The sequence below is a fragment of the Melanerpes formicivorus genome, unplaced genomic scaffold (assembly GCF_026170545.1).
Source record: "Melanerpes formicivorus ecotype bairdi unplaced genomic scaffold, bMelFor1.0.p_v2 SCAF_79, whole genome shotgun sequence".
Taxonomy (NCBI): domain Eukaryota; kingdom Metazoa; phylum Chordata; class Aves; order Piciformes; family Picidae; genus Melanerpes; species Melanerpes formicivorus.
In genome coordinates this window covers 244641-268514 of record NW_027142431.1, presented here as the reverse complement: position 1 = coordinate 268514, position 23874 = coordinate 244641, and the positions used below count along the sequence as shown (strand labels likewise).

The following is a 23874-nucleotide window of genomic DNA, read 5'->3' as shown; positions in this document are numbered from 1 at the left end:
CCATTGGGATGTGCTGCCTAGGGAGGTCATGCAGTCCCTGTCCCTGAAGGTGTTCAAGAGGGGATTGGATGTGGCACTTGGAGCCATGGTTTAGCTGTCAGGAGGTGTTAGGCATTAGGTAATAGGTTGGACTTGATGATCTCTGAGGTCTTTTCCAACCTCATTGATTCTATAACTCTATGATGTTTCTCCATCCCCTTGCTCAGGCAGAGCCCTGTCCTGACCAGGGGTTTGCTTTGGAAAGGAAACAGCAGCTGGGATTTCCTGCATCATTCAGGAGATAATGTGGAAAACTCCTCTGCTGAGGAGCAGAAAAGAGAAGATTTGTTTGAGCAAACTCTTGGAATATCATTCCCTCAACCCAGCAGGAACTTCCAATAGATTTTAATAGTTATCAAACCCATGAAATTGTTTCAGTTATAGTGAAAGTACTAAAAAAGCCATGACTTTGTCACTGATGTTTGCCTCATTTCAGTTCACGTCCAAACCACCTGCTGTGAGCTTTAGAGTGACTGGTGAAACAGATGGAATAATTGAACTGGCACCAAGGAAAGGAATCCTGTATCTCAATGGGTCTCTGGACTGGGAGAACAAAACACAGCACAGGCTGCAGGTAAAAAAATGAATGAAAAAGATGCAAGGTAGAGTTATTCATATTCAGTTTTGGTTTGGTTTCCTCCTCTCCTCTCCTCTCCTCTCCTCTCCTCTCCTCTCCTCTCCTCTCCTCTCCTCTCCTCTCCTCTCCTCTCCTCTCCTCTCCTCTCCTCTCCTCTCCTCTCCTCTCCTCTCCTCTCCTCTCCTCTCCTCTCCTCTCCTCTCCTCTCCTCTCCTCTCCTCTCCTCTCCTCTCCTCTCCTCTCCTCTCCTCTCCTCTCCTCTCCTCTCCTCTCCTCTCCTCTCCTCTCCTCTCCTCTCCTCTCCTCTCCTCTCCTCTCCTCTCCTCTCCTCTCCTCTCCTCTCCTCTCCTCTCCCCTCCTCTCCCCTCCTCTCCCCTCCTCTCCCCTCCCCTCCCCTCCCCTCCCCTCCCCTCCCCTCCCCTCCCCTCCCCTCCTCTCCTCTCAGAACCTCTCCTCTCAGAACCTCTCCTCTCCTCTCTGAACCTCTCCTCTCCTCTCCTCCCAAATGAATGAAACCTGTTGACATCAGATTCTTTTCCTTTTGCCTGTGTGTACAGACAGCTCTTTCCTTTCTAACATGAAGCCTTTCTGGCAGACACATGGTTTTACAGTTGTGAAAGGCTTCATACATGGGAAATTCTCCTTTAGCACAGGAAGGTTGTGTTGAGAAAACAAGAATTAACACCAGCAACCTTTTAATTTCCCTTCTCTGAGGAGGGCACATGACTGGAAGTGAAATCTAGCTTCTGAATGAGATCCACTGAAGACTGATAGGGTGATTTCCATGGCTGGGATGGGAAAACAAGCGACTGTAATCTATTTAGGAAGATCATAATTCATTTAGTGACAAACACTGTGAGTAAATAGCATTTAGAGGCAGAGAGACAGATCTAACCTCTGTTAGATAGCAACAGAAAGATTCTTGGCAGATGTTGGAGAGCTATCAGAGGGAAGAGCATGCTGTGCTCATCCTGCTGTTACAGTCCTTTCATGAGGATCTCATGCCAAGCACTGCTGGGGGTGGGACAGCAGGTAGGCAATCTTTTGGTCTGAGTATGGCCATGGAAAAGGTTGCCCAGGAAGGTGGTGGAAGCCCCATCCCTGGAAGTTTTCATAGCCAGGCTGGAAGGTGTCCAGAGAAGGCCCATGAGGATGTTCAGAGGGCTGCACTTCCTCTGCTATGAGGACAGACTGAAGGAGTTGGGGTTGTTTAGTCTGGAGAAGAGAAGGCTCTGAGGAGACCTCATTGTGGCATTCCAGTATCTGAAGGGGGCTCCAAGAAAGCTGGGGAGGGACTTCTGAGGGTGTCAGGGAGTGACAGGACTGGGGGGGATGGAGCAAAACTAGAAATGGGTAGATTGAGATTGGATGTTAGGAAGAAGTTGTTCCCCAGGAGGGTGGTGAGAGCCTGGCACAGGTTGCCCAGGGAGGTGGTGGAAGCCTCCTGCCTGGAGGTGTTTGCAGCCAGGCTGGATGTGGCTGTGAGCAAGCTGCTGTAGTGTGAGGTGTCCCTGGCCATGGCAGGGGGGTTGGAACTGTCTGAGCCTTGAGGTCCCTTCCAACCCTGACAATTCTATGGTTCTATGTGCTGTTCTTCTGTGTCAGAATGGCCTTGCCTTTTGCTGAGGCACTGGCAGCTGAGAAGGTGGTGTCATGTTCTCAGCTTTGGAGCACTCCTGGATTGGAATTGGAGAGGAGAATTTTCTAGCCCCAGAAGTTATTCACCCTAAGCATGGGAATCCTTTGCAGACAAGAAGAAGTGATGGCAGAACTGAAAAATGATTCTAGGTTAGGCATAAATAATTAGGATTCAATCATGCAAACAGAATAATGTTTGACAGACATGATACAAACCTGGTGATTTAAAGCCTGTGAAGGCTGAAAAATAAGGAGTCAGATTGTTTGGAACAAAGATGTAGTCAGAAGCACAAATTAAGTTTCCTGCAGCTCATTTTTCTGGTTGAGATTTACAACAGCACACTTGAGTCCTCTGTTTCATGTAGTGGCAGCACCTGGCACTTGGACTTGTTGAATGCCATCCTGTTGGACTCTACCCATCTGTCCAGCCTGCAAGGTCCCTCTGCAGAGCTCTTCTACCCTCTAACAGATCAACTCCTGCCCCCAGCTTGCTGTCAGCTGCAAATTTGCTGATGATGGACTCAATGCCCTCATCCAGATCATCAGTAAAGATGTTAAAGAGCACAGGGCCCAGCACTGATCCCTGGGGCACACCACTGGTGCCTGGCTGCCAGCTGGCTGTGGCACCATTCACCACCACTCTCTGGGCTCAGCCTCCAGCCAGTTCCTAACCCAGCTCAGAGTGCTGCTCTCCAAGCCAGGGGCTGACAGCTTGGCCAGGAGTTTGCTGTGGGGGACAGTGTCAAAGGCATGCAGTGCTACAGGCTGGGGTCAGGGTGGCTGGAGAGCTGCCAAACGGAAAGGGACCTGGGGGTACTGATGGACAGCAGCTGAACATGAGCCAGCAGTATGCCCAGGTGGCCAAGAGGGCCAATGGCATCCTGGCCTGTATCAGCAATAGTGTGGCCAGCAGGAGCAGGGAAGTCATTGTGCCCTGTGCTCAGCACTGGTTAGGCCACACCTTGAGTCCTGTGTCCAGTTCTGGGCTCCTCAGTTTAAGAAGGACATTGAGACACTTGAAGGTGTCCAGAGAAGGGCAACAAGGCTGGGGAGAGGCCTTGAGCACAGCCCTGTGAGGAGAGGCTGAGGGAGCTGGGGTTGCTTAGCCTGGAGAAGAGGAGGCTCAGGGGAGACCTTCTTGCTCTCTCCAACTCCCTGAAGGGAGGTTGTAGCCAGGTGGGGGTTGGTCTCTTCTCCCAGGCAAGCAGCACCAGAACAAGAGGACACAGTCTCAAGCTGTGCCAGGGGAGGTTTAGGCTGGAGGTGAGGAGAAAGTTCTTCCTTGAAAGCGTACTTGGCCATTGGAATGTGCTGCCCATGGAGGTGGTGGAGTCCCTATCCCTGGAGGTGTTCAGGAGGGGATTGGATGTGGCACTTGGAGCCATGGTTTAGTAGTCAGGAGGTGTAGGGTAACAGGTGGGACCTGATGGTCCTTGAGGTCTTTTCCAACCTCATTGATTCTCTGATTCCATGTTAGGTTTTCTCCTTGTCCCAGAGAAGGTATCTATTTCTATGTGAAGGAAAGCATGAGGTCCAAGCTGTGCAAGAATACAAGCAGTCAGCTGAGGCTGGAAGGGAGAAATTGCCTTCTGAAAAGATGTCACCAGGAGCAGGCAGGAGTAGGTTGTTTGGTGGTGTTAGCATTTCATTGTGTGGCAAATTACTCCTGGTGAGTAACCAGCATAAATTTGTCCTTCTAGATGGAGCCACCGAGTGTTGGCTCTCACCATGTTTGCATCTCAGTAGGAATGACCTGGTGTTTGATAGCCCCATGTTCATTTATGTCTTTTAATTTGCATCAAGAAAAGTGTAGCCAGCAGGGCGAGGGAGGTTGTTCTCTGCTTCTACTCTGCCCTGCTGAGACCACAGCTGCAATCCTGTGTCCAGTTCTGGGCTCCCCAGTTCAAGAGGGACAGAGACCTGCTGGAGAGAGTCCAAGGGAGAGCCATGAGGATGCTTAGGGGACTTGAGCATCTCCCCTGTGAAGAGAGACTGAGAGCCCTGGGGCTGTTTAGTCTGGAGAGGAGAAGGCTGAGAGGGGATCTGATCAACGTCTATCAGTAGGTGAGGGCTGGGGGTCAAGTGAAGAGGGCCAAGCTCTTTGGGTGGTGTGCAGTAACAAGACAAGGAACTATGGGTTCAAGCTTGAACAGAGAAGGTTTCAGCTCAACATGAGGAGAAACTTCTTTGGTGTGAGGGTGGCAGAGCCCTGGAGCAGGCTGCCCAGAGAGGTTGTGGAGCCTCCTTCTCTGGAGACTTTCCCAACCCACCTGGATGCCTTCCTGTGCAGACTACCCTGGGTGATGCTGCTCTGGCAGGGGGGTTGGACTGGGTGATCTCTGGAGGTCCCTTCCAACCTCTCACACAGTGTGGTACCGTGATGCTTCTCTGGATTTTGATGTTTGGTGGTTTCTGTTTGTTTTTCCCAAATCAAGGTGGAAAGTCTGGATGAAGAGGGAGCCGTGGTGGAAGGCCCATGTGCTGTTACAATATATGTGTTGGATATCAATGACAACCCACCCAAATTTGACCAGCCACAGTACACGGGAGTGGTGAGGCAGAACTCCCGGCCAGGTATTCATCACCATCATTGAAGAGTGTAGTTAAGAGATGTCAGGATATTGTAGACAGACATAAATACATACCCACACATATATAGAATCATAGAATCAGTCAGGGTTGGAAGGGACCACAAGGATCATCCAGTTCCAACCCCCCTGCCATGGGCAGGGACACCCCACACTAGATCAGCCTGGCCACAGCCTCATCCAGCCTGGCCTTAAACACCTCCAGGGACAGGGCCCCAACCACCTCCCTGGACAACCCATTCCAGGGCTTCACCACTCTCATGGGGAAGAACTTCCTGAAATACAATTACATTTATTAGCTAATTAAATATAAGTAGAATATATTTATATATTTATATCAATGTATATATAAAAATATATATAAATTTATATCCATGTATATATATATGTGTATATATATATAAATAGTCACACATATATAACAGATATAATATGTAATATAATTAAATCTATTAACTAATTAAATAAGCATACATATAATCTATTTATATCTATATGTATTTAGATATAAATATGATATAAAGAAACTTTATTAGAATAAACCAAACCAGGTTGGAAGAGACCTTCAAGATCATCGTGTCCAACCCATCAACCAATCCAAGCCACCCAAACAGCTAACCCATGGCACCAAGCACCCCATCAAGTCTCCTTCTGAACACCTTCAATGACGGCAACTCCACCACCTCCCCGGGCAGCCCATTCCAATGGGCAATCACTCTTTCTGTATAGAGCTTCTTCCTAACATCCAACCTGAACCTCCCCTGGCGCAGCCTGAGACTGTGTCCTCTTGTTCTGGTACTGGGTGCCTGGGAGAAGAGACCATCATCAGCCTGTCTACAACCTCCCTTCAGGTAGTTGTAGAGAGTGATAAGGTCACCCCTGAGTCTCCTCTTCTCCAGGCTAAGCAGCCCCAGCTCCCTCAGCCTCTCCTCACAGGGCTGTGTTCCAAACCCCTCACCAACTTTGTTGCTCTTCTCTGGACTCGTTCCAGCAAGTCAACCTCCTTCCTAAACTGAGGAGCCCAGAACTGGACACAGGACTCAAGGTGTGGCCTAACCAGTGCAGTGTACAGGGGCAGAATGACCTCCCTGCTCCTGCTGGCCACACTGTTCCTGATGCAGGCCAGGATGCCATTGGCCTTCTTGGCTACCTGGGCACACTGCTGGCTCATGTTCAGCCTACCATCAACCAGCACCCCCAGGTCCCTCTCTGCCTGGCTGCTCTCAGCCACTCTGACCCCAGCCTGTAGCACTGCCTGGGGTTGCTGTGGCCAATGTGCAGAACCTGGCACTTGGATGTGTTCAATCTCATAACAGAAAAATGTAATTACATCCATTGACTCTATAACTATGAAATATTTATATAGTGCTATTTGTATATATTTATGTGTAAATAGAATATAAATAAACCCACACATATATAAAAGATATAAAAATAATTATACATTAACTGTATAAACCAGCACCAGAACAAGAGGACACAGTCTCAAGCTGCACAGGGAGAAGTTTAGGCTGGAGGTGAGGAGAAAGTTCTTCACCGAGAGAGTCATTGGTCATTGGGATGTGCTGCCCAGGGAGGTGGTGGAGTCACCATCCCTGGAGGTGTTCAAGAGGGAAATGGATGTGGCACTTGGTGCCATGAGGTCATGAGGTCTGTGGTGCCAGGTTGGACTTGATGATCTTTGAGGTCTCTTCCAACCTTAGTGATACTGTGAGACTGTGATACTGTGAGGTGTTCAAGAGGGGATTGGATGTGTCACTTGGTGCCATGGTTTAGTAGTCATGAGGTGTTGGGTGACAGGTTGGACTTGATGATCTTTGAGGTCTTTCCAATCTCACTGATTCTATGATTCTATGAATAATATACACATAATATATTTATATATTTATATAAAGATATATTTTATGTAAGTCTTTTATAAATAAACACACACTATATGTGTTAGGCCACACCTTGAGTCCTGTGTCCACTTCTGGGCCCCTCAGTTTAGGAGGGAGGTTGACTTGCTGGAAGGTGTCCAGAGAAGGGCAACAAAGCTGGGGAGGGGTCTGGAGCACAGCCCTGTGAGGAGAGGCTGAGGGAGCTGGGGTTGCTTAGCCTGGAGAAGAGGAGGCTCAGGGGAGACCTTCTTGCTCTCCACAACTCCCTGAAGGGAAGTTGTAGCCAGGTGGGGGTTGGTCTCTTCTCCCAGGCACCCAGCACCAGAACAAGAGGACACAGTCTCAAGCTGTGCCAGGGGAGGTTTGGGCTGGAGGTGAGGAAGAAATTTTACACAGAGAGAGTATGTGCTGCCCAGGGAGGTGGTGGAGTCACCATCATTGGTGGTGTTCAGGAGGAGACTTGATGGGGTGCTTGGTTGCATGGTTTAGTTGATTAGGTGTTGTTGGATGATAGGTTGGACTCAATGATCTCAAAGCTCCCTTCCAACCTGGTCTATTCTATTCTATTCTAACACACAAAGACATAATTATATTGATTAACTACATAAATGAATATAATTTAATATATTTTATAAATTTATATGACTGTATCTTTTATATGCATGTAAATAGATGCACATATATATAAAAGATATAAAAATAAAAGTATATATTAACTATACAAACAACTATACATGTGTTTATATCTATTTATATAGAGATATATTATGTATAAATACAAACAAACACACACATATATATATATATAATTTTAAACTATAATTGTGTATATAAAATATAACTATATAAAATATAGTTAATCTAGCTAGGTAGGTTAGTGAACTCCAGAGATAAAGTGGGTGCTGTACTTCAACAACCTGAAGTAAAGGTCAGTTTTCGTTCCCCAGGATTGTACAAAACAAGGATCCAAGCAGCTACAGCACAATGCATAGGCATGGAGGTTCTCCTCCCCTTCTACTCTGCCCTGCTGAGGCTGCATCTGGAATACTGTGTCCGGTTCTGGGCCTCTCAGTTCAAGAAGGACCTCAGGGGTCTGCCTGAGAGACTCCAGCACAGGGCCACAAAGCTGCTGAAGGGAGCATCTCCCTGCTGAGGATAGGATGAGGGAGCTGGGGCTTAGAGCTTGAAGAAGAGGAGACTGAAGGTGCAGACTTCTCTTCTCCAGGCTGTACACCCCCAGCTCCCTCAGCCTATCCTTGTAGCAGAGGTGCTCCAGCCCTTGGATCATCCTTGTGGCCCTCCCCTGGACTTGCTTCAACAGCTCTGTGTCCTTCTGCTGCTGGGGACACCAGAGCTGGAGGCAGGATTCGAGATGGGATCTCAAATGAGCAGAGTAAAGAAATAATGAAACAGCAGCAGTTTCCCATAAGCTATCCTCTTGGTTTGAGGGCTCTGCTCACATGCTCTATGTGTTTCTCCTCTTACCACTGTTGCTTCTCTAACCCCAACAGGCAAGCCTATCGTGTACGTCCACGCCACTGACCGTGACGATCCTACAACTCCCCACGCGCAGCTGACCTACAGCATTCTCCATCACTTTCCCAACCCTTACTCAGAAATGCTTTTCCAGATTGACAGTGTCACTGGAGCAATCTCTCCTAGCAGGACAGGTATGTAAAAGGAGTCTTGTTTGTCTAAAAGCAAGCCTGAGTTCCTGGGTGCTCGTAGGAGCAAAACAACCACACAGCTCTGATGTTCAGTTCTGAATAAACCTACTCTGGGAGGTTTCTAAGGCCAAGCTGGATGTGGCTGTGGGCAACCTGATCAAGTGGGGAGTGGTAGGGGGATTGAATTAGAAACATAGCCAGCAGGTGGAGGGAAGTGATTCTACCCCTCTGCTCCTCTCTGGTGAGGCCACACCTGGAGCTCTGTGTCCAGTTCTGGAGCCCCTAGTACAGGAAGGATCTGGAGGTGCTGGAAGGTGTCCAGAGAAGGGCCACGAGGATGAGCAGAGGGCTGGAGCTGATCTGCTATGAGAACAGACTGAGGGAGTTGGGGTTGTTCAGTCTGGAGAAGAGAAGGCTCTGAGGAGACCTCATTGTGGCCTTCCAGTATCTGAAGGGGGTTCCAAGAAAGCTGGGGAGGGACTTTTGAGGGTGTCAGGGAGTGATAGGACTGGGGGGAATGGAACAAAACTAGAAATGGGTAGATTGGATGTTAGGAAGAAGTTGTTCCTCAAGGAGGGTGGTGTGAGCCTGGCACAGGTTGCCCAGGGAGGTGGTGGAAGCCTCATCCCTGGATGTCTGTAAGGCCAGACTGGATGTGGCTGTGAGCAATGTGATGTAGTGTGAGATGTCCTTGATGTTCCTTCCAACCCTGACAGTTTTGTGATTCCATGGAACTTCCTATGCCTCCACTTCCACCGTTGACAGGACAAGCGACAATGGGTGCAAGCTGAGGCAGAGGAAGTTCCATGGAAACAGGAGGAAGAACTATTTCCCTGTGAGGGTGACAGAACACTGGAGCAGGCTGCCCAGACTGGCTGTGGAGTCTCCCTCTCTGGAGATACTCAAAACCTACCTGGATGTGTTCCTGTGTGACCTGCCCTGGGTGATCCTGCTCTGGCATGGGGGTTGGGCTGGATGAGCTTTCGAGGTCCCTTCCAGCCCCTAACATTCTGTGATTCTGTGACTGACTCTGATTCTGTGAACATACTCCAGCAAGGCCCTGGTGTGGGGGAAGTTTGTTTGTGCCCCACCAGATTCAAGGGGTGTTAGCAGAACTAAGTTATTATCTAGGAAGAAGAGAGGCAGATCCTCTGGCCCTCAGGACTATGATGAGTCATCTCTTGGGATTCATTCCCTTCCTTGAAACCTCGAAGTAGTAACATGAAAAAGGCAGAGAAAGCTCAGCTGCCCACACAATCCCAGCTAAACAGCAATGATTTAACCCCCTTTATCTCTACCTCTGGGCTGAACAAGAGCCTCAGTGATGTGAAGGCCCTTCAGTGAGGTGTCTGCACAACAGGAGACCACAGCACAGAGGTCTTGCATGATCCCATCCTCATGATGCTGTGCTGCATCACTCAGAGAAGCCAGAGGGAACTGCTTGCTGAGATTTGATACTGAGCAGATGGAAGAACATAGTGCATGTAGGAGTCAGTGGGCAGCTGAACCATCTCCACAGTCTCTGCTTTGTTTCACTTGGCTCTTTGCTCTCTCTCTCTAGGCTCTTATTACTTAGATCCTCAAAAGCAGGACACCTTCACGCTCGTTGTCACTGCGAAGGACATGGCTGGGATGACAACAAATGCTTTCACCAGCAGCACTGATGTGATCATCACAGTGAAGGAGAGCCTCTGGAAAGCTCCTCCCACCATCTACATCCTAGAAAACTCAACCCAAGTCCACCCTGTCAACATCAGCCAGGTAGGGCCCTTGCATGCCTCACATGTATCACAGAGTCATTTTCTCCCAGCTAACTGTGAGGTTGTCCCCACTGCATTCAATATCAAGCATCTTCAGAAGGACTTGAGCACCTCCCAGTTGTATTTTTATATAGTCAGCCTTTGGAAATGATTCTTAGTGCAGGTCTCATTAACTTGTTAATGGTTTGAAGGTGACTGAGTCACTAAGTCTGGAGCACCTCTGCTACCAGGACAGACTGAGGGAGTTGGGACTGTTCAGTCTGGAGAGGAGAAGGCTCCAAGGAAGCTTTCTTGTGGCCTTCCAGTATCTGAAGGGGGCTACAAGAAAGCTGGGGAGGGACTTTTGAGGGTGTCAGGGAGTGATAGGACTGGGGGGAATGGAACAAAACTAGAAATGGGGAGATTGAGATTGGATGTTAGGAAGAAGTTGTTCCCCATGAGGGTGGTGAGAGCCTGGCACAGGTTGCCCAGGGAGGTGGTGGAAGCCTCCTGCCTGGAGGTGTTTGCAGCCAGGCTGGATGTGGCTGTGAGCAAGCTGCTGTAGTGTGAGGTGTCCTTGGCCATGGCAGGGAGTTGGAACTGTCTGATTCTTGAGGTCCCTTCCAACCCTGGCAATTCTATGATTCAAACAGTGTGACTAGACTTTGCCCTTCAGTTTGGAGAGGGTGCTGGCACTGCCTGTGTGTGGGAATATCCCATAGATAAAGGAAATGTTTGGAGAATTCTGTTACAGGCTGGAGAAGCAAAAAACAATATGTGCTTTACAAAGGCTGTTTGGCACAGTGTGAGAGACAAAGCTCCTGAGACACCTGAAGGGAACTTGCAGACAGATGTATGGCAGTTGGGTGCCTCTGTGGAGGTGCCACTCTTCTCTCCCAATGTGTTTCTTAGAGTACTTCCAGCATTGCTCTAACATTCAGCCCTTTCAAGCTTTGGGCAAACCAAGAGTTAACCTGTTGAAGGTTGTTTTGAGGTTAGCTTCTTCCATCTGCAGGAGAGCTTGGCAGGGGACCAGCTCCAATGCAACCCTGTTGCAGGCAGTCCCTCACCCTCAGGCTCAGCTGCTGTGACCAGTTTTGTCGCTGTTTTTTCTGATGCAGCACACCTGCTATATCAAAAGGGCCTCAGAAGGACTGAGATGCCCTGCTTCAGCATGCTGCATTCCCAAGATATTCCTCTTTTACCAGGGCAAATGCAAAATGGTTTGGTGGTGAGGGTAGACCGGTGGTGATGCATCCACCAATAAATATTAACTAGCAGCCCAGCAGCCTTTCAGTAATGTTTGACTTAGAGAAATGCCTTGGCACTGACATTCCCAGTGCTGTCATCCCTTGGACATGGCAGGATTCCTTGGATCCAGTGTGCAAGACTAACTGAGCAGTGCCAAGGAAAGAAAACTAACATGGGATGGAGCTCCCGTTCTGGAGATTAATTTCACATGCCATGTTGATTCTGCCCAGGGGAAAAGGAAATGCAGCTGCTGCTAGGCAGTGTAAAACATGATCTGTATCACAGGATGAACCTGCTTGGGAAAGACCTTTGAGATCATCAAGTCCAACCTACACCCAACACCATCTCACCAGCTAAACCATGGCACCAAGTGCCTCATCCAGGCTCTTCCTAAACACTTCCAGAGATGGTGACTCCACCACCTCCCTGGGCAGCACATCCCTATGGCCAATATCTCTGGGAAGAATTTCTTCTTAACATCCAGCCTGAACCTCCCCTGGCACAGCTTGAGACTGTGTCCTCTTGTTCTGGTGCTGGTTGCCTGGGAGAAGAGACCAACTCCCTCCTGGCTACAATCTCCCTTCAGGGAGTTGGAGAGAGCAAGAAGGTCTCCCCTGAGCCTCCTCTTCTCCAGGCTAAGCAACCCCAGCTCCCTCAGCCTCTCCTCACAGGGCTGTGCTCCAGACCCCTCCCCAGCCTTGTTGCCCTTCTCTGGACACCTTCCAGCATCTCAACATCTTTCCTAAACTGAGGAGCCCAGAACTGGACACAGGACTCAAGGTGTGGCCTAACCAGTGTTGAGTCCAGGGCAGAATGACTTCCCTGCTCCTGCTGGCCACACTATTAGTAGTATGGACTACAATTATTATTAGTATGGACCCCTTCTCTAATTAGCAGTCTCCAAAAGAATCCATTGCATTTTAAATCTGAAGCATCCCACTAGAGATCCCAGATCACAGACTTCAATGGGTACACACACAAGTGCAGATGGGTGCTGGGTGCTTGCTTTCTTGCTCCATAACTCAGAATTAGATAAACCAAAGCCACAGGCAAGAGAGAGTGTAAGGAGATGGAATGAATTAGTGTCAAGACATTCAAGCACACCTACAGTGCTTTCTTCTTGTGTCTGAACAGATGGGCAGAGTCCAAGGGCAGGAGATTGAACACATCCAAGTGCCAGGTTCTGCACATGGGCCACAGCAACCCCATGCAGTGCTACAGGCTGGGGTCAGAGTGGCTGAGAGCAGCCAGGCAGAGAGGGACCTGGGGGGGCTGGTTGAGAGTAGGCTGAACATGAGCCTGCAGTGTACCCAGGCAGCCAAGAGGGCCAATGGCATCCTGGCCTGCATCAGGAAGAGTGTGGCCAGCAGGAGCAGGGAGGTCATTCTGCCCCTGTACACTGCACTGGTTAGGCCACACCTTGAGTCCTGTGTCCAGTTCTGGGACCCTCAGTTTAGGAAGGAGGTTGACTTGCTGGAATGAGTCCAGAGAAGGGCAACAAAGCTGGGGAGGGGTCTGGAGCACAACCCTGTGAGGAGACGCTGAGGGAGCTGGGGTTGCTTAGCCTGGAGAAGAGGAGACTCAGGGGAGACCTTCTTGCTCTCTACAACTCCCTGAAGGGAGGTTATAGCCAGGTGGGGGTTGGTCTTTTCTCCCAGGCAAGCATCACCAGAACAAGAGGACACAGACTCAAGCTGTGCCAGGGGAGGTTTAGGCTGGAGGTCAGGATGAAGCCCTACACAGAGACAGTGATCGCCCATTGGAATGGGCTGCCTGGGGAGGTGGTGGAGTCACCATCACTGGAGGTGTTCAGGAGGAGACTTGATAGGGTGCTTGGTGCCATGGGTTAGTTGATTAATATCATAGTATCATAGTATCAGTTAGGGTTGGAAGGGACCACAAGGATCATCTAGTTCCAACCCCCCTGCCATGGGCAGGGACACCCCACACTAGATCAGGCTGCCCAGAGCCACCATTAGGTGGTGTTGAATTGGTTGATAGGTTGGACACGATGATCTTGAAGGTCTCCTCCAACCTGGTCTATTCTATTCTATTCTATTCTATTCTATTCTATTCTATTCTATTCTATTCTATTCTATTCTATTCTATTCTATTCTATTCTATTCTATTCTATTCCCATTCAGCTCCACATCTCTATACCTTTCTATAAAAGACATGTGCTGTAGGCCACCTGGACAGCTGGAGAGGCTGAGGTGAAATGGCTTCATCACAGCACTTCAAAGAGAAGAGGCAGATTATCAGTCTGGTTTTCTGCAGCTCACCCCAAGAGCTTGCCAAACTGCTGATTTTCTGGTTTATGAAGCTCTCAGGAATGCAGCCTTTTCTGTTTCTGGTCCAGAAAGGATGCCTGTTAAATCTCAGTCCAGCCTCCTGCTTTATTTTTGTGTTTTTAGGTGCACTCAAATGAGCCTGATGTCACTTATGACGTGTTTGAAAAGGAAAAGTTGCCCAGGCTCCCCTTCTCCATCGACCAGAATGGGGTCATTTATGTGACTGAACCACTGGACAGGGAAGAAAATGATGCTGTAAGTAAACACATGAATCCTCACTGACTGGGGTGGGGGGAAATACCCCACAACAAACCGCCTAAAACCTCCCCACAGCAGGAAGCTGGTTACTGGTGTGGGATTAAAAGTGGGGAAGCCAACTAGAAAGCATAGAAGGCAGGGAGTGGGGGTGGGGGAGCAAAGAAGGAAAAGGTTTGTTTCTTGTCATTTGTGTTTGGGAATGGCTTTAATAGGTATGAAAGCACATTCATCTACTGCACTGGAAACAGCCTTCAGCTTGGAACCCTACAACATCTCTCCACAGGGCTGGCAGTTCCAGTCACTGCCCACAGTCTGTGTGTAACATACAACACAGCCTAACCATGGCAGGATTGTAGGAAAGAGCCAGAGTCAGGCAGTGGCACTTGTGAAGGGCAGGAAGTGTAGATGTTTCAGGTCTACTCCAGATTCCAAGGGCCTCAGGGATCTCTTCACAGCAGAAGCTGAGTTGAGCTTGCAGTTGCAACTGTGAAGTTCACTGAAATTCCTTACCAGGGGGTCTTTTAGACAGGAAATCATAGAATCAGTGAATCAATAAGGTTGGAAAAGACCTCAGAGATCATCAAGTCCAACCCAACACCTCATGACTAACTAAACCATGGCTCCAAGTGCCACATCCAATCCCCTCTTGAACACCTCCAGGGATGGGGACTCCACCACCTCCCTGGGCAGCACATTCCAATGGCCAGTCTCTCTTTCTGGGAAGAGCTTCCTCCTCACCTCCAGCCTAAACCTCCCCTGGCACACTTGAGACTGTGTCCTCTTGTTCTGGGGCTGGTTGCCTGGGAGAAGAGACCAACCCCCACCTGGCTACAACCTCCCTTCAGGGAGTTGGAGAGAGCAAGAAGGTCTCCCCTGAGCCTCCTCTTCTCCAGGCTAAGCAACCCCAGCTCCCTCAGCCTCTCCTCACAGGGCTGTGCTCCAGACCCCTCCCCAGCTTTGTTGCCCTTCTCTGGACACCTTCAAGTGTCTCAGTGTCCTTCTTAAATTGAACTGGACACAGCACTCAAATCTTCTGTCCCCTTTTGCTTCCTGGAGAAAAATATGGTCAGGAGAGACCTTCTTGCTCTCTACAACTCCCTGAAGGGAGGTTGTAGCCAGGTGGGGGTTGGTCTCTTCTCCCAGGCAGCCAGCACCAGAACAAGAGGACACAGTCTCAATCTGTGTCAGGGGAGGTTTAGGAGGTGAGGAGGAAGTTCTTCCCAGCAAGAGAGATTGGCCATTGGGATGTGCTGCCCAGGGAGGTGGTGGAGTCCCCATCCCTGGAGGTGTTTAGGAAGAGCCTGGATGAGGCACTTGGTGCCATGATTTAGTTTTCTTGATGGTGTTGGACTTGATGATCCTGAAGGTCTTTTCCAACCTGGTTAATTCTGTAATTCTGAAATTTGGGCACAGAACAGGCCAGAGATCAGATAGGATGGAGGAATCCCATCTCTGTATGTTGACAGATGAATTTGCAGTGCCAAAAAAGTGATATTCCTGGATTTGTTGAGGTTTTGTGAGAGGCAGTTTACAATGCAGTATAAATATTCAGGGGGTTTAAATGCTTTTGTCAACTCAGACCTCAGGCCCTGAGGGATGATGGAAGAGCTCTGAATGAAAGAGAATGAAAATACTGAGCCAACATATGAGAGGGTATTTCATTTGCACGGAATGATCCCATAGGTCAGCATCTAAACACAAAATATTGTCACAGCAGCCATTCAGCACATCTAAATCTCAGTGTTCTCCTTGCAGTATACTTTCTTTGTGGTCACAAAAGATAAAGAGGGGGAACTGGTGGACAAGCCCCTGAAGATTCATGTTATTGTGGAAGACATTAATGACAACCCCCCTGTGTGCCAGCAGGCCCTCACTGTGCTGGAAGTTCAAGAAAATGAAGGTGCAGGTAAGAAAACATCTTCCACTCCTTCACACAGCATCACAGGATCCCAGGATGTTAGGGGTTGGAAGGCACCTCCAAAGATCATCGTGTCCAACCTCCCCTGCCAGAGCAGGACCATAGAATCCAGCACAGGTCACACAGGAGCACATCCAGACAGGGCCGGAAAGTCTCCAGAGAAGGAGACTCCACAACCTCTCTGGGCAGCCTGCTCCAGGTCTCTGGGACCCTCACAGTGAAGAAGTTCTTCCTCATGTTGAAGTGGAACTTCCTGTGCTGGAGTTTCCATCCATTGCCTCTTGTCCTACCCCAGGGCACAAGTGAGTAGAGGCTGCCCCTTCCTTCCTGACACATCATTCTAGTCCTGGTTTTGTTTCCTTCTGGGTGCAAATAAAGCTGGAAACTCTGATACCAAAGAGTAAAAAGTAGCTGTCCCAGAGAAATGTTCTCCTGTGCAATCAGCCCTGTTGTGTTTGCTTCAGTAATTCACATGGAAGGGATTTCCATAACCTGAGAAGGTTGTTCAAGACCCCTACTTAAGTATATGCTGCTCCTTTTGAAATAGAGAAACTGCATTTTCCTACAACCACAGTTGTGATCACTTAGGGTAGTCTGCACAGGAAGGCATCCAGGTGGGGTTGGAAAGTCTCCAGAGAAGGAGACTCCACAACCTCTCTGGGCAGCCTGCTGTCACCCTCACAGTGAAGAAGTTCTAGAATGGTTTGGGTTGGAAGGGACCTCCAAAGGTCATCCAGTCCAAACCCCCTGCAGTCAGCAGGGACATCCTCCACTAGATCAGGTTGTTCAGAGCCCTGTTGAGCCTCACCTTGAATAACTCCAGTGATGGGGCCTCAAACACCTCCCTGGGCAACTTGTTCCAGTGTTCAAGCACTCTCATGATAAAGAACTTGTTGCTAACATCCAACCTAAATCTGCTCTTCTCTAAGTTCAAACCATTGCCCCTCATCCTATCACTGCAGGTCTTTGCATACAGTCCCTCTGTAGCCCTCTCCTAGGCTCCCTTCAGGTACTGGATCAGGTATTTGGTTCAAGGCTGTTTCTGATCAAAACATGTAGTCCAGCCACTCTGGACTGAATCACAGAATCACCACCAAGGTTGGAAGAGACCTCAAAGATCATCAAGTCCAACCTGTCACCACAGACCTCATGGCTAACCACAGACCTCATGACTGCCCCAAGCCCAAACCAGCTTTTTTGGATGCTAAAGGAGAAACCCCCAGAAATCAAATGATTGTGTCCATTGCAGTGCTGTCCACACAGCTGCATTTTCTATTTGCATTGGTACTGCTCTCTACAGCTCCCTGAAGGGAGGTTGGAGCGAGGAGGGGGTAGCTTCTGCTCCTTGATGACAAGCGGCAGGCCCAGGGGAAATGGCTCCAAGCTGCACCAGGGGAGGTTGAGGCTGGAGATTAGGCAATATTTCTTTCCTGAAAATGCTCTCAACCTTTGGAATGCTCTGCCCAGGGCAGTGGTGGAGTCACCATCCCTGGGGGTGTCCAAGCAGCCTGTAGACCTGGAGCTTAGGCTTGGTTTGGTTAGGTTTGGTGTTGACCATTCTGGGGTGGGTGGAAGGTTGGACTGGCGTATCTTGGAGGGCTCTTCCAACCAGCTCTATTGTGGATTGTGTGGTCACTGTTGCCAGCATGCACCTCTGTGGAGGGACAGGACCATTGCATTTTCTGACTGGCTGGTTTCTCCTCTGCCACAGGCAGCAGCATTGGCACTGTGTTGGCCACGGACATGGACCAGGAGGACACCCTGAACTCTCGTCTGCTATTCAGCATCCAAAGTCAGGTTCCTGCCATTCCTACAGGCCAGCTGTTCATCATTCAGCAAAACACTGGGGTTTTGCAGTTAATCAGCCAGTCCTTAAACAGGGGCACCGTATCCAACTACACTTTGAAGGTGCTGGTGTCAGATACTGGTAAGTAACACCTGCTGTTATGCATTGGAATAATTCTGTTCACATTGCCACCCCCTGTGCTCTGAGTCCAAGGGATGAGAGGAGACCTGGAGGATTCACTGGCCAGGCAGCAGCACTGAGGTCAGGCTTGCTCTGGTGTGGTACTGCCTTGATCTTGAGATACAGAGATGTGGTGGGTTGAAAATTCCCCCCAACATTAAATTGCCAGAGCAGCTCAGCTGGAAGCAAATGAAGCTGTATGTACAAGCAAAACTGCAACCTACAATGGAATGCAACAAATGCCAGGGAAATGCTCAGGAAGATTGACACCATCCCCATGTCAGGGATCCTAAGCCAGGAAAAACACTTCCCTCTTTTCTTTTTCCTTGCCTTTTCTTTCTTTCTTTTTTAAAAGGCCTATTCCAAAAGCAAACTGAAGAGTCAAGGCAAAGCAGCTGCAGATCTTTGAACTCGTTGCTGAGCAGTGTGCTCCGCCCCTGATAGCCCAAGTTTGTACAGCACAGGGAGCAAAGCTACTCCAGCCTGTGCTGTTTACAGTTGGGGGCCAGAGATAGGCAATGGGAACAGCTGCAGAGGGATCATAGAAGACTTCAGAGATCATCAAGTCTAACCTGTCACCCAACACCTCCTGACAACTAAACCATGGCTCCAAGTGCCACATCCAATCCCCTCTTGAACGCCTCCAGGGATGGGGACTCCACCAACTCCCTGGGCAGCACATTCCAATGGCAAGTTACTCTCTCTGTGAAGAACTTTCTCCTCACCTCCAGCCTAAACCTCCCCTGGCACAGCTTGAGACTGTGTCCCCTTGTTCTGGTGCTGCTTGCCTGGGAGAAGAGACCAACCCCCACCTGGCTACAACCTCCTTTCAGGTAGTTGTAGAGAGCAATGAGGTCTCCCCTGAGCCTCCTCTTCTCCAGGCTAAGCAACCCCAGCTCCCTCAGCCTCTCCTCACAGGGCTGTGCTCCAGACCCCTCCCCAGATTTGTTGCCCTTCTCTGGACACCTTCAAGTGTCTCAATATCCTTCTTAAACTGAGGAGCCCAGAACTGGACACAGGACTCAAGGTGTGCTGATAGCTTCCCCTTCTCTACCCCCTTCCCTCTATCCCCCTAGACACAAAGGGACAGGAGAAAGAGCAGAAATGTATTTATTAGACTTAGCCAAAGCACAGCAACACAGCCAAGGTCAGCAAAGAGCCAGCAGAGACACCAGCCAGAGTGAGGAAGCAAAGAGAGAGAAAGAAAGTCTACCAAACCAATTCTTGTGGTAGATATCTGTCCAATGGGGATTGGTTAGAACTTATCATGGTTTTCCTTTTCACATCCAGTGGGGAGTTATTTGCATTCTACCACTATCTGTTCAAGACCTGTGGAAGATTTCAAAGGCACAGCCTAAAACTACCACAAGGGAGGTTAACCATGATTCATCAGACAAGTATGGGAGAGTGGGGATAAAGTGGGAAGCCTGTTAACAAGTCCTACAGTCAAAGATTTCCTTCTACAGGGAAAAAAAAGGAGAGATCATGACTGTGGCTTTCCCCCAAATCCAAACTTTTACAGGGACTCACTGAAAAAAAACCCCATAAAATCAAGAAATCAAAGAGAGATGCTCAGAGAGTCCAGATAATGTATCCTAAAAGATTAAAAGCTGACATCAATCTTCAGAAAAGAATCTTGTCCATAATATAATTTCCCAGGAGCCTCTTGCTGTTCACTCTATGAAAAGGAAGTCAAACCCCATAATAAATCTTGAAGCCTTCTCAGACAAAATTTGTGGTTGGAGGAACTGACCTGCAAAGAAAGCTGCATGGCATGTCTGTAAATGGACTAGCATCACTTGGGCAGATGATTTGTAACCCTTGCAGAGGGAGAAGCGGGTGATGTGGCTTGGAGGTTTATTTGAATTCATAGTATCATAGTATCAGTCAGGGTTGGAAGGGACCACAAGGATCATCTAGTTCCAACCCCCCTGCCATGGGCAGGGACACCCCACACTAGATCAGCCTGGCCACAGCCTCATCCAGCCTGGCCTTAAACACCTCCAGGGACAGGGCCTCAACCACCTCCCTGGACAACCCATTCCAGGGCTTCACCACTCTCATGGGGAAGAACTTCCTCCTCACATCTAGCCTGAATCTCCCCACCTCCAGCTTCATTCCATTCCCCCTAGTCCTATTACTCCCTGAGATCCTGAGCAGTCCCTCCCCAGCCTTCCTGTAGCCCCCTTCAGATACTGGAAGGCCACAATGAGGTCACCTCAGAGCCTTCTCTTCTGCAGACTGAACAGCCCCAACTCCTTCAGTCTGTCCTCATAGGAGAGGTGCTCCAGCCCTCTGCTCTTCCTCCTGGCCCTTCTCTGGACACCTTCCAGCACCTCCACATCCCTCTTGTAATAGGGGCTCCAGAACTGGAGGCAGTACTCCAGGTGGGGTCTCCCCAGAGCTGAGCAGAGGGGGAGGATCACCTCCCTTGCCCTGCTGGCCACACTTCTCCTGATGCAGCCCAGGATCTGATTGGCTTTCTGGGCTGCAAGTGCACACTGAGAGCTCCTGGTGAGCTTCTCCTCCCCCAGCACCCCCAAGTCTCTCTCCTCAGGGCTGCTTTCCAGCCAGTCCCTGCCCAGCCTGGATTTGTGCCTGGGGTTGCCTCCACCCAGCTGCAGGACCCTGCCCTTGCTCTTGTTGAACCTCCTGAGGTTGGCTTGTGCCCACCTCTCCAGCCTGTCCAGGTCCCTCTGGATGGCCTCCCTTCCCTCCAGCCTGTCTGCTGCACCACACAGCTTGGTGTCATCAGCAAACTTGCTGAGGGTGCACTCAATGCCACTGTCCATGGCACCCACAAAGATCTTGAACAAGCCTGGTGCCAGGACTGATCCCTGAGGGACTCTGCTTGTCCCTGGCCTCCACTGGGACATGGAGCCATTGACAGCCACTCTTTGGGTGCAGCCATCAAGCCAGTTCCTTATCCATCTAGTGGTCACCCATCAAACCCATGTGTCACCAGTTTGGAGACCAGGATGTGGTGTGGGACAGTGTCGAAGGCTTTGCTCAGGCCCAGGGAAACTACATCAGTTGCTCTCCCTTCATCTATTGATGTTGTCACCTGTTCATAGAAGGCCACCAGATTAGTCAGGCAGGATTTGCCCTTGGTGAAGCCATGCTGACTGTTCCAAATCACCTCTTCCCTGCAAACAGTTTTGTTTAGAATGTTGCCTAACTTTCAGCTCGTGAAGCCACAAACCAGCAGCTTCCAGATACATGTGAACAGCACAGGATGTGGCAGTTTTAGGCTATGCCTTTAAACTTTAGCTGCAGATTTTGAGCAGAAAAGTGGAAAAATAGAAATAATTCACTATGGGGTGTAAAAAGGGAAACAAAAGATTATTCTAAACAAATGCATTGGACAAAATCCATGGGATGGATGCAGCTGTACCATAATAATCTTTCACGTTTCACTTCCATTCCCATTCCTTTTCTTTTCTCCTGTGGTCTTGGCTGTTCTGCTTTCACTGGGGAGATAAATAACGCTTCTGGCTGACCTTGAGAAACAATAAGAACTAACACTGTTTCTCTTTCCACTCCTTTTTTTCCTCTGGTACAGGGGGAAGGAAGTTTGGGGGGGCAGTGGAGCAGCTTCCCTGGTCTCTGGGGAAAGCAGAATGGTGCCAGGGGGGATTCCATGTTATTAGTTAATTGTAAATATCTGTATATTTTGTCCACATTCATTGCATTCCATTGTAGAGTGTAGATTTTGCTTGTAAATACAGCTTTCATTTGCTTCCAGCTGAGTTAGTTGTGCTGAGTTAATGTTGACGGGAAGCTTCAATCCACCACATGTGACCAGAGTATGCTTTTACAGTCATGAATCTTTGTTGCTGGGGTTGCCCCTGCTCAAGTAGGTTTACATAGGTCTGAAGTTTAACTCTGGCTAGAACAGAAATAGGAGTGCTACCTGATGGCCCACCAAGACGACAGGGTAGCACAACAACCTGGGTCTTGCTCTTTTGACATGCAGAAAGGATAGTGAGAAAGCTAACACAATTCATAGCTATCAGTGTCCTGGTAAAGGGATGTGGTTAGAAAAGAGCAAGGGAAATCTCTCCTATGAAGAAAGACTGAGAGCCCTGGGGCTCTTTAGTCTGGAGAAGAGAAGGCTGAGAAGGGATCTGATCAATGCCTGTCAAAATCTGAGGGGTAGATGGCAGGATGAAGGTGATGGTCTCTCTACAGTGATGCCCTTTGAAAGGACAAGGAACAACAGGTACAAGCTGGAGCACAGGAGGTTCCACCTCAACATGAGGAGACACTTCTTTACTGTGAGGGTGCCAGAGCCCTGGAGCAGGCTGCCCAGAGGGGTTGTGGAGTCTCTTTCTCTGGAGACTTTCAAACCCCACCTGGATGCATTCCTGTGCAGGCTACCCTGGGTGATGCTGCTCTGGCAGGGGGGTTGGACTGGATGATATCAAAGGTCCCTTCCAACCCCTAACATTCTGTGATTCTGTGAAACTGAAATTAAATGAATCAATGAAAGAAAGAAATTAAACAATGAAATGAAATGAAATGAAATGAAATGAAATGAAATGAAATGAAATGAAATGAAATGAAATGAAATGAAATGAAATGAAATGAAATGAAATGAAATGAAACAGAAAGGGACAATGTTGAAGGAATTGGGGAGATGAACAGTAAGAGAGAGAGTGAAGTTTTCACTGACAAAGAGATGTTGGAGTTCAAGTGCTTCTTACAACGGCAGAGCTTTGCTTGGCCTGGGCAACTGGCAGCATTCACTTTTGCTGACAGTGAACCCTTTTGGAGGGAAGCTATTTTCAGCAGAAGGATTGCCATGACGTTTGTTCTCTTTCCATGCAGTATTCCAAACAGTCTGTGATGTGCAAGTACATGTCATTGACATCAATGACCAGATTCCCATCTTTGAAAAATCAGATGTGAGTATTTTTAGCCCTGGGTTTGCTGTCTGACAAATGTGTGAGCATACATTCCATCTCCATAGAATGCCAATGGGAAGATAACCATTTGCATAATGAGAAACAGAACAAGCCACTAGTGAAAATTAAGGCAAGGCCTTGCTGCAAAGCCTGCCTGTAAGCTCTGCCTAGGTAGTGAGCAGTGGGACTGACTCATAGTTAATTCTGAAACATTAAGTAATTTGCTCAGTGGAGAACTCTGTCTACAGAAAGGAATGACTCTGTTAAAGAAATTTAAGTTCTGGAGGGAAAGGGGGAAGGAAAGACTTTAAAATGAATTAAAACAGGTAAATAGAGAAGAGCAAAAAAAGAGCCAATGTCTCCCAAGATCCCTTCCAAACACATTATTAATGTATCCAGAAAGGCCAGAAGGCGAATGGGAATCAAGGGCTCTGTTTCCCTTAACCAGAAACAATGACCAGGGATTCATGTCCAAATGTCTGTCTGCTGGCCTTTGGTTGTGGAACAGGTATCAGGCTCTTGCCTCTTCCTCTTGTGAAGGTGCTGGCATCTGAGAGAGACCTGCCAGCTAGCCCAAGCCTCCCTGCAGATGCTCTAGTAGGTAGAGTGTCCACCTCTACATGTCTAAGCTCCCACCATACTTGTAGGCAATGTAGATGGTGGGCTTAGGAGAGCTGTCTCCTACTCCATCAGGTGTAGGTGCCCTCTCTGGGAAGCTGTGCTGGATTCTGGGTTTTGCTGGCTGCATTGCCCAGCTCTCTGATGATGATCACAGAAGCAGACTAGGTGCCTCCATAGCAGGCTGGTGACCTTCTTAACTCAAAGCCTCAGACCTGGACTTGGTCTCAAGATGAACCTGATAGGTCAGGGCACACATCATATAGAGTAGATGGAGCTAGGCTGCTGGTGTGGCCATGGCCTGGGGTGCACAGAGCAATAGATGATGTGGGATTCAGTCTCTAGAGTGCTCACTGGGTGCAGAGGAGCTGTGCCTGCAGTGCTCAAAGCAGCCCTACTGCTGTGAGCAGTGCTTGTGGTGTGGTTCCACCAGAGAAGCTGAAGGTGTAGGACTCCTGCTGTACTAGCAGCTTGTCCACTGACAGAGAACCCATCCCCTTTAAATAGATGGCTAAAAATAAAAGGGGATATAGCAAC

The 23874-nt window shown here is 48.9% G+C and overlaps 1 protein-coding gene across 1 annotated transcript in view; it reads left to right on the top strand.

Annotated features, from left to right (window-relative positions):
* Nucleotides 1-23874, top strand: part of CDH17 (cadherin 17) — a 50448-nt gene that overhangs the window by 10887 nt on the left and 15687 nt on the right. Inside the window, exons 4-11 of the mRNA XM_068164293.1 lie at nucleotides 476-613; nucleotides 4690-4828; nucleotides 8234-8392; nucleotides 9951-10150; nucleotides 13794-13925; nucleotides 15684-15834; nucleotides 17558-17773; nucleotides 22643-22719. Coding sequence (XP_068020394.1) covers nucleotides 476-613; nucleotides 4690-4828; nucleotides 8234-8392; nucleotides 9951-10150; nucleotides 13794-13925; nucleotides 15684-15834; nucleotides 17558-17773; nucleotides 22643-22719 — 1212 coding nt within the window. The remainder of the gene's footprint in view (nucleotides 1-475; nucleotides 614-4689; nucleotides 4829-8233; nucleotides 8393-9950; nucleotides 10151-13793; nucleotides 13926-15683; nucleotides 15835-17557; nucleotides 17774-22642; nucleotides 22720-23874) is intronic.